Source organism: Vicia villosa, linkage group LG7 (genome assembly GCF_029867415.1).
Source record: "Vicia villosa cultivar HV-30 ecotype Madison, WI linkage group LG7, Vvil1.0, whole genome shotgun sequence".
NCBI lineage: Eukaryota > Viridiplantae > Streptophyta > Magnoliopsida > Fabales > Fabaceae > Vicia > Vicia villosa.
The window spans coordinates 62,608,906-62,624,420 of NC_081186.1; the positions used below are offsets into that span (position 1 = coordinate 62,608,906).

General features: G+C 35.5%; 2 protein-coding genes across 2 annotated transcripts; one reads left to right on the forward strand and one right to left on the reverse strand.

Annotated features, from left to right (window-relative positions):
* The first annotated feature begins 3,750 nt into the window (after positions 1-3,750).
* LOC131620643 (cytochrome c oxidase subunit 6b-1-like) lies at positions 3,751-8,375 on the forward strand. The gene is made up of 5 exons (XM_058891776.1): positions 3,751-3,907; positions 4,992-5,315; positions 5,424-5,506; positions 5,610-5,691; positions 8,042-8,375. Exons 1-5 carry the CDS (start codon positions 3,869-3,871, stop codon positions 8,093-8,095), a joined length of 582 nt encoding a protein of 193 aa, XP_058747759.1. The 5' UTR covers positions 3,751-3,868; the 3' UTR covers positions 8,096-8,375.
* Positions 8,376-10,005: 1,630 nt separating this feature from the next.
* Positions 10,006-10,880, reverse strand: LOC131617300 (SKP1-like protein 14). The gene has a single exon (XM_058888619.1). It carries the CDS (start codon positions 10,830-10,832, stop codon positions 10,179-10,181), a length of 654 nt encoding a protein of 217 aa, XP_058744602.1. The 5' UTR covers positions 10,833-10,880; the 3' UTR covers positions 10,006-10,178.
* Between the last annotated feature and the right edge of the window lie 4,635 nt (positions 10,881-15,515).

The window sequence follows — 15,515 nt, forward strand, 5'->3', positions numbered from 1 at the left end:
AATTTCCAGGCTTGAGCTGCTTTATGAATTATCAAAACTAATATAATAGTTACCAATACAATTCTTTCCCTTTTCTAATTTAATATTTATGTTCAGCTAAAATATATTTTTATCACTTACATTATTATGCGTAAGCAAAACACCATGTAAGCTTCAGTGGAAAAAGAGTCTCGGTACTGTCAAGGTTGACATGGATGAGTATCCAGCTACCACAATGTTTTTCAAAAAATTATGAACACAGTTGTGGAGTTGAAATCATGAACACAGTTGCATGACTCTATTCATCACCATCACCTAACCATATATGGTAAAATAAAACAACATTAGCAGAAAATTAAATAAACAAGTAATGAGTAGTGGGAGTTGATTGGTTTCACTAAAATGGTGGCGTTATCATTCAGCTTCTTGGCGGTGATATGGAAGTTGTGATGTTGATCCTTTTATTTTTACTTATATTTGCATGCAAACATGCCTTCATAACATGCCAAGATGTGAGGAACATCAATTCAATACGACACTTGTCTCTCACCTTTTGTATATGGAGAATTAAGGCAATGCTTGTTTGGTAGATATGATGTTAGATGCATCTTGACCAGATTATAAATGTTAATTAAGTTGCTTTTTTTTCTTTAAATTCTGTTGCTTCTGTTATTTATATTTTGCAATACTTGGCATGATTTTGAGAAGATTTCATTCAGCCTATTGCATGTGTCATATACCTCCTGGTTCCATTGCCTAAATGATGCTGCTTCTGTGGTATGACTGAAGCAGTAACAAATTGAAAGGAAATAAAAGAGAAAAAGATGGTGATAAGTAACAAATTGAGTCCCACATCATTTGATACAAAGAGCAAGTGGGTGTTTATAAAACCAACACACATACATTAAAATGAATTGAAAACAAACTAAGTGAATGAGTTGATATGAAGATTCAGACAAAAAAAATTATAAAAAAATTTAAAAATGTCACGTGGAATGCCAATTCATCAGACAAAAAATTTAAGAGATGCCAAGTATGAAGATTCCCTAGCCATGTCAGCATCAGGGGGGACATCATTTGGAATCTGGGTTTCTCAAGGGGGAATAAAAAAAAAATTAAGGGGGGGGGGGGGGGAAATCAAATCTCGCTTATTTGGCAGGGGGTATCGTATATTAAACCCAATAGTCATAAAAAGATTTGGATGATGTTTCCTTAACTATTGATCGCGTCCATCTGAACCACCACGCCATGAGAAATGGAAGAAAGTTTGACAAAAGCGAGGAGTAGAGTAAACATTAGAGGTTGCACGCATAGTTAACGAGGAAATTGTAAGTAGATTCCTTTTTGTCATGAAAATGAATCTGAATAAGTTTTTTTTTCATTCCACACATAGTAATATTTTTATTTTGAAACTTCCTTTTCATATGTATTAGTATCAAACTTGCTAATTTCTTCTTATAAAAATCATTTAATTGTGTGGCAGCAATGTGTGTATTAAAATACTCCATTTTGCAAAATTTGACCCAAAAGAGATAACAACAAAAACAAATTTTATTTGTGTTGTTGGACTTATTGATTGAAAGTGACCATTTCGTTGAAGGTCATGAAAGTGACCATTATAATTCTGGAGGATATGTGCCCTTGGCCTTCGAGCGTAGTTGCCCTTGACAAACTTCATTAGGTGACCCTCTTGGATCAGGTACTCAATCTTCTTCTTGAGCTGATAGTAGTCCGCAGTATGGTGTCCCTTGAATTTGTGGAACTCCCATCAACTGATAGATTCAGGCCTATAACGCTTGCTTTTGAAGACGATGGTTGTAGGATGTTATGCATGTGGAGGACTTCTCTCCATATCTATTCTCGACAAGTGTTCAAAGGCGCAAAACCTCTCATTGGGTTTTCCATTTCGCTTGAATGTTGTTTTATCTTTAACATGCAATATGTACTGACTCCTTTGTGATTGTTGTGAGTTGTTAATATTAGAGGTTTACTCTTTTCCATCTCAGACCTTCTTTTCAGAATTACTTTACTAGCCCTTGATGTAACATTCCACGTGTATCATTACTTTATCCAAGGATGCCACTAGCCTCTCAGCGAGGAGTTCATTGAAGTGTCCTTTCTCGAGTCCATTCTAAAATGCTCATACAAACATTTCCTGGTTTGAATGGACTACCTTGATTGACATCTTGTTGAAGTGGGTGAGGTGCTCCTTCCAAGATTCAGAGGGGCCTTGACGCAGGTTGAAAAGACTGGCGGAGACCATCTTTCTGTGCCTGCTTGCTGCAAACTGGTGGACTAGTTTCTTCAACAAGTCTTGATAACTAGTGATAGCAAGCTGAGGTATGCCCATATACCACCTCAAGGATGTGTCTTTGAAGGTTCTAGAGAGGAGTTTCCATTTTAAAGAGTTAGGGGTCCAATAATGGCCATCTGCCTGTTGATGAGGTGACTTGTCCATATGGGTAGTTGTGCCCATCGAACTTAGCCAATGAATTAAAGTTCTTTCGAATGGAAGCTTCCCATATCTCGTCTGAGACAGGCTAGGGGTCTTGCGTCTCCACCTCGTTGTAGGATCTACCTCCTACTGGCGTTGTTGGATATGTAAAACGATGTCCTCTAAAGTTTGATTTTGGCGACGCAGATCGACCATAACAACACACATCTCTGTTATGTCGCTTACCTCTCCTTCAAACTCTTCGTTGGTTGGAATTGTTGTCTTTTTGTTCACGATGATGGTCATAGAGGTTGAATGTGAGGACAATACTCCTGTAAGGGGTTGTTATGGTGGCCTATGTCAGTTTTATCGGGGCCCCATAATGGGCACTAATTGTACTCGCTAAAAGAACAATATGTGAAAACCCTTAATGGTTAAGGGCTGTCAGAGACTTTAGAGAATGTTGTAGGGTTTAGAGTTAGCTCTCATAGGGGGTGAAAAGTTTTGTGTATGTAGTTTTTGTGTGAGTATGTGATTGTCCCTTCTCAATTTTAGGGTTGAGATATTTATAACCATGCTGAGCTTGTATCCTAGGCCACTTGGAAATAACATCCACAACCAAGAGGATGTGGGAGTGGATAGTTAATCCTCTACTCCCTCTGTAATAAATTATAAACAATTTTTAATTTTTAGATTCATTGAATAATTGATGTATCTGATCTATATATAGACCAAATACATTAATTATTTAGTGAATCTAAAAAGAAAAATTTGCTTATGATTTATTATTGAGGGTGTATTATTCATATGAGCGTGATTAACCTCCCTATAACTTCTTTTGCCCCGTTGAGAACTACCGACCCGTCACTTCTCTATTTTCCCGCATTGGACGATTTATCCTAGAGAAAAGAAACATATCTAATAAAGTGGCATATTTTGACACTCATTTTCCAAACGCAATATGTTGTACAGTAGATTTTAACAATGACAAATGACAAAATAAATTATTAAAAAATAAAATTTGTGTATTATATGCATAAAAATACAGTGTTAGTGTAAGAAAAAGGTGTCAACTTATCTTTTCTCTTTCAAAAAAATAAGTCTATTATCATCTATTCGCATTGAACTTCCTGCCTCTATTATTTATTATAATTATTTTTATTTTTTAAATTTATTAAATAACTAATATATTTTTTGATTTATATTTAGATCAAATACACCCGTTATTAAATAAATCTAAAAATAAATTTTTTTTATTATAAAAATTGAGAGAGTAGTTCTATAACAAAAAAAAAAAAACTTGTTTGTCTTTTCAATAATAATTTATATAATAAATAAATAAAGAATAAATCTTAACCCGAATACAGCGTAAGTTCACCTAACATCACTTTGTGTCCTGACCCAAATCCCTCACCTGTGTTGCAGCCGCCTGCATAACCACTCTTTCTCGCATCAATGGCGGAAACTGCCGACAAATCTCAAACTCTCGCTGAGGTACAATCTCTCTTCCTTTTTTACTTCTCAATTTTCAATTCTGCTTTCAAATCTGCAGATCTTCGTTTCAATTCGACTCGCTTTTAGTTTCGGAATCGATTTTTTTAAAAGCTGATTTCGTTAATTTTACAATTCCGAGTGATTTATGATAGATCTTGATTTTCGCAATTACATTTCTGTCATGTAAAATTCGTTTAACTTAGTCTAAGAAAATTTGTAATCTTCAATACATATCGATGATTCTAAATCCAGATCTATATCATGAAAGCACGCTAAATATTTACGTCTTTTGTATAATTAACGTCATCTACCGATTGGAGGTGTGTTTGTGTTTATGAAGCACATACACCAGAAACACACAACACTGAGACATCGACATCCGGAATAATTTGAAAGAAATGAATAAATTAATATAGTTACACTTACACATCACACATTTTTTCAGAGATGTCGGTGCTAAAGTGGTTTGTGTTATTGCCTGGGAGATAGACACACACAGTTACATTTAATCACTTATAATTTTGTAATTATTATTTGTGTTCATGGTTTAGTGTTGTGTTTGGTGTCCATGTAAGTGTTTAGTTGAATCATATTCTATTATGCTTCAATTTGCCATTTGTATGAGTTAGATAGTGAGAATAGGAAAATGGTTGAAGAATTGGATACTAAGATAATACTGCACCGGAAAGTTCGCAAGTTTTGCTTATGTGTACTCCCTCTGATCAATATTATTAGCAAAAATTTATTTTTAAATCCATTGAATAATCGATGTATCTGGTCGATATATAGCCTAGATGCATTGGTTATTCAATGCATCTGAAAAGTGAATATTTACTTATAATAGTGGGAGCAGTTCTCTAGTCTATAACTATTTAACTATGTAGAGAAGTTGCTTGTCATTATACATTTTGGATGTTATATTATTTATTTATACGAAGAATTGGTATGATATGTTGCTAGTTTGTGTTTTTTGTTAGGTAGTGATGGCATTTTTTTCCTTCAATTTCGTCAGCTCAATATATGTTTTCTAATGTTATGTGATATTTGAGGTGAAGTTAGTGACCAAAATGTTTTTGACTTGCAGCAATACTATGTGAAGGACAAACAAGACAAAGTAGAGGTAGTTGAAAAACCTGTTGCTGTCGAGGAAGTTGAAAAGCCAAAGGAGGCTACTTCTGCAGAAGCTGTTGTTGAGAAAGCTGAAGAAAGCACTCTAGAGCCGAGCAGTGAAACTGTTGTCCAAGAAAGCAATCTAGAACCAAGTAGTGAAACTGTTGTCCAAGAAAGCAATGTAGAGCCAAGCAGTGAAACTGTTGTCCAAGAAAGCAATATAGAGCCAAGCAGTGAAACTGTTGTCGATCAAAGTTCTGGTGATCAAGAGGAAGCTGAAGAGAAACCTGAAATTAAGGTGTCATTTATTTACCTGAATCATCAATCTGAATCTGTTGCTTGATTTCATCATAAGTGAAGTTGTTGATCCTTTCAATATTTTGATATTTGTGCATTTATTTTCCAGCTAGAGACTGCTCCAGTAGATTTCCGTTTTCCAACTACTAATCAAACAAGGCATTGCTTCACCCGATACATTGAATATCATCGGTGAGTCACACTTTGTTGGCTTTTATTTTTATGGAGTGTCTTGTTCGCATACACCGTAAAGTTGCACCATTCTTTTGTTTTAACTTTTGAAATTCATGTGCAGATGTGTTGCTGCAAAGGGAGACGATGCACAAGAATGTGATAAGTTTGCCAAGTATTATCGTGCTCTTTGCCCTGGCGAATGGGTATGTATTTTTAATTATCAATATTCTTTATTATTGGCTAGACACTAGGATCTGCCTGTCCAACAAAATTTAATTACAGATATGTTGTCTTGCCGTTGCCAATCTCAAATATCTATGTGTTGATGGCCTATCTGCCCACCTTGTTTGGTACAACTTAGCTTTTCTTTGGTTTTTGTTCCACTTCACATGATATCTGATTTTATGCTAAATCAAAAAAATATTTTCTGTGAAAATTGCCAATATAATTAATATTATAGTTATTAAATATGTTAGTCTTTGTGAGGAGTTCAAGGGAACAGTGATTGTCCCCTTCAAGCTTTTTCGTAAAATATAAATGGATATTTGGAATGGCTTCTCTTGAACTACTAGCTGATTGTCCCCTTCAAGGGAACAGTGATTGCATGACACAAAATCTTTATTCAAGTTGATTGTCTTGACATTGCTGCATGAAGAAAAGAGCTCTTCTCCACAGAGATGTAAGTGTGGAAGGAATTGGGAATCACCTTTGTGGAGTCCAGCCAAAGTAGGCGGTTGCTCCTCAGATTTAGCAAGGGGTTGAGATTTAGCATTGATAGAGTCAATGCAGAGAAGAAATCATGTTGGGTAGGAGATTGGCACAGACTGAATTGCATGAGAAGTTCAGAGAGAAGTGGGGTTTACCAATAAGTTTGGGTATAAGGTTAGGATGAGTATTAGGGTGTGGGGGAAATGTTGAAATTGGGGACTAGACCTGTTAGATATCCTTTTTAAAGTAAGGAGGGACTAGCTTATAACCAATCCTTGATCATGGACATATTGTAGAAAAGAGGGTGTTGGTGCCTGTGAATTGTGGAACAACTAGTAATTTAATCTTGAAGAATTTATCGTAAGAGTGGAAATTTAAAGTAGAAGATACCCGTTAATATTTTGAATAGGGTATTTGCAAGACTTTGCATGAAGATACAAGAAGTTTCAAACTTGATTTCTTTTTCATGGAGTACGGAGGGACTTCCGTAGTTATAGGATTGGATTGGTTATCAAATTTGGGAAACTGGTGCAATGGCTTCAGAAATTTGATCATTGAGAGATAAAGGGGTAGGAAGGTGATAGGAGAATAATAATTTGGTTCATTTGTGTTATAGAATGAAGCGAAATGGGCATGGGATTGACAAGGCCCATCTAGGCCAGGAAAATAAATAGAAAGGAACAGGGTAGTTGTTATACAGCGGGGGAGGAAGGCAGATTAGGAGTTAGGCAGCAGTTGAGTTGTGTCTTGACTCTTGAGGAGAGTCTAGAGTCTCTAAATAGGTGTAACTTGTAAGCATTCAACCCTTCAGTGCTCACAATGGGTTGAATTGAGTAAGTTTATTCATTCAAATCTGGGTACCATCAGATTCCCCCTTCTGGATAGAAAATGACATACCTAAGGCAGTCTTTAGGATTCATGGCAGTTTTTAGGACTCATGAAGGGAACTGTGAATTTCTAGATATGCCCTTTTGTTTAACTAAGCATTGAGTTTGACTACACAACCAAATTATGATATGTGTGATGTGCCTGATCAGGTTGCGTAACTTACTGCCTAATTGCTAGTAATATTGGTGTGTGGATCAGTGTAATGAGAGAGTATAATCATGAGGGGAGGGGAGGAGACAAGTTAGGGTATTGTTAGCTGGGGACTATTGGGAGAGACTGGGCCCTCTCAAATTGCTAGGCAATTTTATTTTACTTTTGGTTTTTGCATTTCTTGTTTTAGAACCCTGGAACTGAAATTACCATGGTACACATGCCTGAATTTTCACAATTAAAATACGTTTTTCAGTGCTCTGTTTGACCTTTGTGGCAATTGTCAACGTTGAGAATTCCTTCTATCCGAATCATTAATTGCATTATCTTTCTTAATAACTTCTATTGTAGTAAATTTTGTAGCATTTTACTTGGTCTATTGTTTCACATTTAGAAATTAAGCAAACCTTGTAGGTGAAATCAACGTTATATTTGAAATATTTCATATTTACAGTAACTATTCCATTCAGTAGCTGTTGCCACCGGGTCAATGCATATAAGTTTGAATCCTTTTCCTATATCCTTTTTTTCCTCAATGGCTTATGCTCTGTTTGGTTTGGCGGTGAGTTTTAGAGAATCACGGTTAAAAGACACTTTTACTCAAAAGCTACCTTTTGTAGCTTCACTAAATCACGGCTGGAACACATCTTGGGCGTGGATTTGGTGGCTGAAAAGCCAAACCAAACATGCACTTAATTAGATCATTTCACAAATAACTTTCTAGCGTGTTTTCTCTGTTCATACCGATTATACATAGCTTTCTTGTCCAATCTAACATCATTTTCCATTAATTTGTTGATGCATCAGGTTGACCGATGGAACGAGCAACGCGAGAATGGAACATTCCCAGGCCCACTGTAGGGTGGCATATGTCTGAGATAGATGCACAATTCACTTGCAGTATTACATTTAAAATTGCAAGAGACAAACTTCCAAACACTTTAGGGAATGTTCAATGTTGAGCATTGGGTTAATAAGAAATTTTGCTTTTCGATTTTTAAACCACCTTTAGTTGTATAATTGCAGGAAATGCTTCTGGTGAAATGTCCAGATATCTGTTTTGTTAATTACTGGATTCTTAACTGAGGGATTGGTGTCTGAGTTTTTTATTCCCCCAAGTAATAAATTAAAGAGTTTTTAAGATCGATGTTTTATCACCCAAAATAATATTGTCTTGACTCTGTTATTTGTTGGTAGGGTTGTGCATTCTAGGATATTTTTAGAATCAAACCATGGTGATGTCTAGGGTGAGGGGTTAACTAAGTCGCCAAACTTAAAACATTTACCATTAGATTTAATCAACTTTTCAGATTTATCAAAATTAAAAATGATAATATTTACATCTACACACAATTCTATCTCACTATTAATGAAATCTGCTAACTTCTCTTTTTATCTTTTATATTCTTGAGAACATAACACATCAAATAGAAACACTTAGTATTATGATACAGTGAATTATAAAAGGAAAACAAAATTACTCTTATGCTATGCTTTCTTCACACTTACCTCAAATTTTCTATGCTTCTTAAATGGAAACAGAATAGTGCACAATTGGAATTATTTATGATTACAAAATGAGAAATTCAAATAAAAAGTTTCAGTGATTTTTCTTCGACAGGAATATAGGATCATGAGATTTACTATACAAAATGAGAAATTCAAATAAAAAGGTTCAGTGATTTTTTCTTAGAAATTCAAACCATATTTTACATTGTTAACTTTTGAGTTCTACTATTTTTTCTTAAATATGCTATTTATCCGAAATGCCATGCTTTTTCTATAAAAAAAAATTAGCCTTAAAAATCAGTTTTAAAATAATAATAATAATTGGTTCTTTAAAAATATTTGAATTATAAATATAAAACTGATTTTAAATAAAAATAACCACTTTATCAGAATTTAAAAATAGTTTTGAGAAAATAATCGATTTAAAACATTTGTACAACAAAAATTAATCTTAACCATTTAAATAATTTATAAATAATTATAATTTGATTTTTAAAAATAACAAACCAGACACCCCTACTCATTCACTTTTATATATCACATAGCTTGAATTATTTTAAATAATAAAAATGTTACAAGTGTTTTTAAGAACACTATTTATTAAATTAAAAGATGTGATTTTTGTGTAGAAATATTTTGTAATTTTTTCAAATGAAAACCAAATTTGTCTAAAAGAAGTTGATTTATTTGTGTTCTATGCTATTTGTATGGTACATAGCAAGGGGCCTATAAGCGAACATCAAACAAAAAGGTTGCAAAATAAGTGAACCTTCAACGATTTCAATCGAAAGACTGCACGCACAACACGTCCCATCTCACTCGGACGATTTCAACCGCTTGTAATATATAACGTCACATCTCACTCGGACGATTTCAACCGCTTGTAATATATAAAGAAATTTCATCAAAAATCTATTTGTTTCTAACTCAACATATGCTGCAAATTAAGAATGGTCGTCACATTGTTTATAGTATCTTTATTTTTTAGAGTGCCCAAAGCCACTCTTTGTCTCTTTGAACCTTGAACCGATCATTCGAAGTATTATGATATGACTCGAAAATATTATGGATCTCTTTTGTTTCATCTTGATTGGCTTTGCAAAATATAAGACTGTCAGCAACAAAGAAAAGATGAGATATAGCATGAGAATTTTTAGTAATAGCCGAATCATGAATAAGGCCATGTCCTGACTTTTGATTAGTAAACTAAAGATGACTTCAACACATAATATGAAAAGATAGGGAGATAATGGACATCCGAGTTTAAACTTTAAACCACATAGAATAATTGCTATTTATGATTATAGAGAAAGAAACAAAAATTCACACAATTCAGTGTTATACCTAAACTCATAATTAGGGTGAAATTACATTTTTAATCCCAATTCATAATTTAAACATTCAATAAAAAAACCCTAATTCATAAACCCTAATTTCACTCCTCATCTTCATCAGGATCCACTCCAGTAAAAGCCCAAGCACGTTCCTCGCGAAGCTTAGCCTCTTCCTCAACCGTAAAATCACTCTCAATCCCAAAATACTTTCTCACGTATTCCACACTCTTGTTCTGTATCCGATCCGCAATCTCCTGACTCAGAAATTCAAAAAGCTTCTTCACATTCAAGTAATTCGCAGCAAGAAAAAGCTCTTTCACCTCTTCATTGTTCAGCTTCTTCACAAACTCGCCTTCAAACTCCTTCGTGATCTTACCGGCAACGCTGTTCTCGCAGTATTCGATTATGTATGGAAGATCGTGGCTGGAAATGTTGGGAAGAGGAATGGTTGTGATTTTGCCATCGGCCTCGGATATGAAGGATTGAACCGTTTCCATCTCGTTTGCGACGGCTGGTTTGACGGTGAAAGTAATGTCGTCGGCCGTTACCAGTGAGATCGTTGCGGTTGCGGCTTCGGCGATCGTTGCGGTTGCGGCGTCGTCATCGGCAATCGTTGCAGTTGCGGTGTCGTCGGCGATTGTTGCGGTTGCGGTGTCGTCGGCTGTTACCAGTGAGATCGTTGCGGTTGCGGAAGATGATTGTTTATCGTCGGAGATGGAAAGTGTGTTCATCTGCGATAAAATTTCTTCTGCCATGGTTTCGCAGTGGGTAGAGAGAGAATGGGATTTGAGTGAAGATTAACCTTAGTAACAAAGTGTATTTATAAGCACCTGCTAAAATAAAAAAATATAAAAAAATATTTTAAAATAGTAGAAGCATTTGTTACTTTTTCTAAATATAAACTAATGGATTTTATTAATATATCTTCACAAATAAAACTAATGTTATAATAGTTATAGAAAAGATTTGTGCATTAAAACATCTGATCTTTAAAAATTTGGTAATGTTTAAAGACAACCCGATTTTTACGATTTTATTCATTGAAAAAGATTGTGGTTTCAAATTAGTTAGGTTTAAGATTTAAATATGTTAGAGATTCCATAAAAAAATACATCAGCTTTATCGAAAAAAATAATGTAGTTGGAATATGTGTTAAGATTTTTTATTTTAATTTTAAATATATAACCAAATCGAATCACAATATATTATATAATTAGTTAATATAAATCAAATCACAAATATAATATTATTTTATTATATTTATTTTTAAACAGTATATATTTTTTATTAATGAAATAATTTCGGAGATTTTTACTTAATTTTAGAATGTATATTTACTTTAAAAATAAATAATAAAAATAAATAATGTTAAAAATTACTCCATTCTAAATAAAGTGAAAATAAATATAAAAGAATAGTGCCTTCTATACACAATAGGTGTGTGAAAAATAAACTGATTCATATATTCAAATTATATTAAACTTGTTTTAGACCGATCATAATTGTCATCGGTCGACTATTCAGAAGGAGTTGCAATTTGGCTAAAACCTTCTCAACACAGAAGATATATCCTACGGAAGAATACATGTGATCCAACTCTAAGATAAAAAAATAATAAGTTCTTACAATCACCTTAGTATATAAAGAATGTGCGCGGAGAAGTCAGGTATACAAATTTAAATTATATTGTTTATTTACTCTTCTCCTTCACATACTAACTTGAGCGTTGAAGTGTTAATCTTGTAATGGAGGTACAAGATTAACACTTCAACGCTCAAGTCAGTATGTGAAGGAGAAGAGTAAATAAAAATTGAATTTGAAATTGTGTACCTGACTTGAGCGTTGAAGCTTCGATCCACCACAGTTCATCATAACCACCTATTCACCAATCAATTATCGTTCCGCAATGGAACAGTGGCGCCGTCTGTGGAAATCAATTTTTGATTCTTGCGTTTTTCACGAATCGCACATTCTCTAATCGATCTGTCAGTTTAAAGCCTATCCAGTGTATTGAATCAAGAGTTCTCAAAATCGAACACGAAGATCCATCGTGTTCGACCTAATCAAGTAGCGTATCAACTTTGATTTCTAAAATTTTCATATTCTTGACATCCAAACTTCTTAGTAATGGATGGATCCAAAGATACTCGTTTTTCTGCACCACGTATAGCTGGTGCCGCCGCTCAAATGGTGATCAACAACCTCCTCTACCTCCTCCGAAAGGTGTTGCGAATCAAGTAGCATATACTCCTCTACATCCATATCTCCTTCACGATTCTTATATTGTTGGATCTACTCTAATACCTCTAATCAGATCTCCGCTAGCACCACCAACTTCACATCCAGAAGTCTTACCTACCTTCCATTTGTTTCATGCTAACCTTGGGAAACAAGGGGCCAATGAATTGTTGAGCAACATGTACAACATCGTTCGACAACAGAATTCACAGACAATAGAGGAAATCTTGCTTCGTCTCGAAGAAATCCCATACAACACACTTCCACGAGGAAACATCACACAAGAGGCTGTGTCAAAGAGAAGCCAAGCCGCCATCCTTGAGACAACCACATTGAGAAGAGACCAAGAGAAAAAGAAAACACCAAAGTCCTTCTTAAAGCTTAGAGGGATAGCGAGACAATCACGCTCCTCCACAGGATTGGTTAGAGAAGTAGTTGCCAAAGAGTTTGCATAAGCATCCTCTATGCATCCGCATTTTGGATAACATAATACCGAAATCAATAAAAAATCCTCCTAAGATGGGTGAATACAAAAGGAAGGGAGATCCAAACGAACACGTGAAACTTGTCAACAAACGGTTGAATTACTTCCACACTTATGAGGCCTAAAAGTGTAAACTATTCGCGCTAACTTTGATTGGACCAACCATACTATAGTTCAATGCTTTACCATACAAAAGTATTGAGTCTTGAACTGACTTCTGCGAGAGATTCACTACCCACTTCATTTATGGAAAAGGAAGCCAACGATAGTAACTGGCTTGAGTGGATCACTAATGGAAAAAAAGGAGAGCCTACGGTCTTACATCGACCTATTCACACAGGTGGTTGTGGAAGTAGAGGGAACCGCAAAAGGGCTCAAATTTTGGATATTCGAGAACGGCCTAGTGAGGGATATCACATTCGGACAAAATATGGGGAGAAGAGAGGCGCATGGCTTAATCTTTTATCAATTTTGTCAACCTCGAGGAAAAGTTGAAAAACTCGGTTCGACAATGCCGACACCAATTCTAGCCGATTGGCGATGAATGAGTCTCATCAAAGGAAGGATAAATCATACAGGGGAATGATACGATAAATACACTCCATTAAATGCATCTAGGGAATATTTATCAAGAGTGTGCTAACACAAAATTTTGAAAGGGAGGAATTAGAGCCCCTTTTCCCATAAGAGAATCATCTCGGACAGACAAGACAGAGTATTGTCCCTTCCACAGGGGCCATGACCACAACAATATGACTGCATATAGCTGAAATATTCTATTATGAGGTTTATAAAAGAGGCCAATTGTCCGAATACATGAAGGGATGAAAAATAAAAAGAGAAGACTTGCCCAAGAGTAAGTCCCCCTCAAAAGTGGTGAATGCTGGAATCAATGGAAAAGATAAGGAAGCTAACAAGGGGAAATAACAATATATTATTACTATAACTTGAGGGGCACCTCGAGTAAATAACTGTCCAAGAGAACAACAAGAAGAAAGATCGTTGAGATGTTATATGTCCATAAGAAGGATGAAGGTACGTTGGCTAAAACCCCTGACTAGCCAATGCTAGGGTTCCTAAATTGTGAGAAAGTTGGGGTAATCCCAAAGAAAATCCTCCCCTTGTTGTCTCCCAAATTCTGAGTTGTTTCAAAATATAGGCTTTGAAAGAGAAAGTTTATGGTTGTAAGAAGGCTCAGATTTTTAGGGGTTCAGTGGTACAACAACTCGTCTATAGGGGTATGTCCAATTAATGACATATGTAGGATCGGGGAAGGATGTCCGATCCATGAGCTCGTGGTTACCTGTAGAAGTGTTTACAATTGTATTCTTTGAAGGCCCTTCGTAGTCACTTTGGACATTGTAGCCTCATCGGTCCATCCTAAGCTCAATTACCATAATCTTTAACGAGAGTTGGTCACAATCAATGTCGACCTCGAAGGAGCAAACAAAATATATCAAGTACTGTAGCTAAACCAAGGAGAAGGCAAGGCAATTTAAATCAACAAGAGATCCCTAACCGGCCATCTTAGAATCATGAATGTCCAGACTCCTAAAGTGGTAGATCTAATGAGAAACAGAACATGAAGAATAAGTGGTGGCTAGTCCACCTAGTTATGTTTTTTTTATATTCGCGTTGAAGTTATTTCTTTATAATCAGCTTTCTCGGATGTAGGATTAATTCCCAATTATTATTAAAATATTGCAAGTTTTGAAACATTCATTTCTTTATGATTATGTAAGGTAACAACGAGTTCAAGGTACGAGTTCAAGGCCCCATCACTAAGACTCAGGGGTGTTGTCACAAACACCACACATATGTGACTATAACAATCAAATTCCTGCAATGTGAAACATACACACATAGAAAATAGTGAAACCACTAAAATAGCAATAGGGGTCCACCATTTCTGGTAGCTAGCCATTCCAGGGGCCATATTGGGTTGAATACACGTCGACCTCGGACCGGATTTTCACTTGGGCTAAAGAAAGGGAACCAGCCTTTGGTTGGGAACAATCCTAGAGACGTTCAATAAGCTTCAAGGGAAGACCTCATAAGTTCACATTGAATCTAAAACTCCGCATTCGGATCAAACAAACATACCTCATACAGGTAAAATAAAAAATATCTATTTCTTCATGACAAATATACTTTAGACAGGATGTGACTAAAAAAATGAAAAGAAGGCTAGCCCACTAGGGAAATGACCTTCCCATCTTAGAGCATCTTATCCATATGAACCTGCTTCCTCAAAATATGCAAAAGATGGTGAGAATGATCCACTTGCTGCAATGCGTTTTCAAAAGACTCTGAAACAACCCAAAGCTAGTAGTAGAATTCTCATTTAAATCTTGAGCTAAAAATAAATTTTTAAGACGCAGTAACTCTAGATCACTTTGAACCACCAGAAGAGATGCCTCAATATATGTCAAAATAGCCCAGGAAGAAGCTAGAGACTTGTCATTCCTCGCTGCACCCATCACCAAAATAGTTACCTGACATAAAGCATCACCTAATCTGGTAAGAGAAGTAGAATCTCTTTATATTTCTTGCAGGTAGGAGTCCCATTGTAACGTCAGGCTTTGAACATTTTCCTCCAACTAATGCTTCTCTTTGCGTTGCTGGTCAGACGAGAGAGCGTCCCAACGACCAACTCCACCAATGGCCAGAGCGATTGAGGCACGACGAGTATAATGTGCCAGAGTCGCTAATTTCT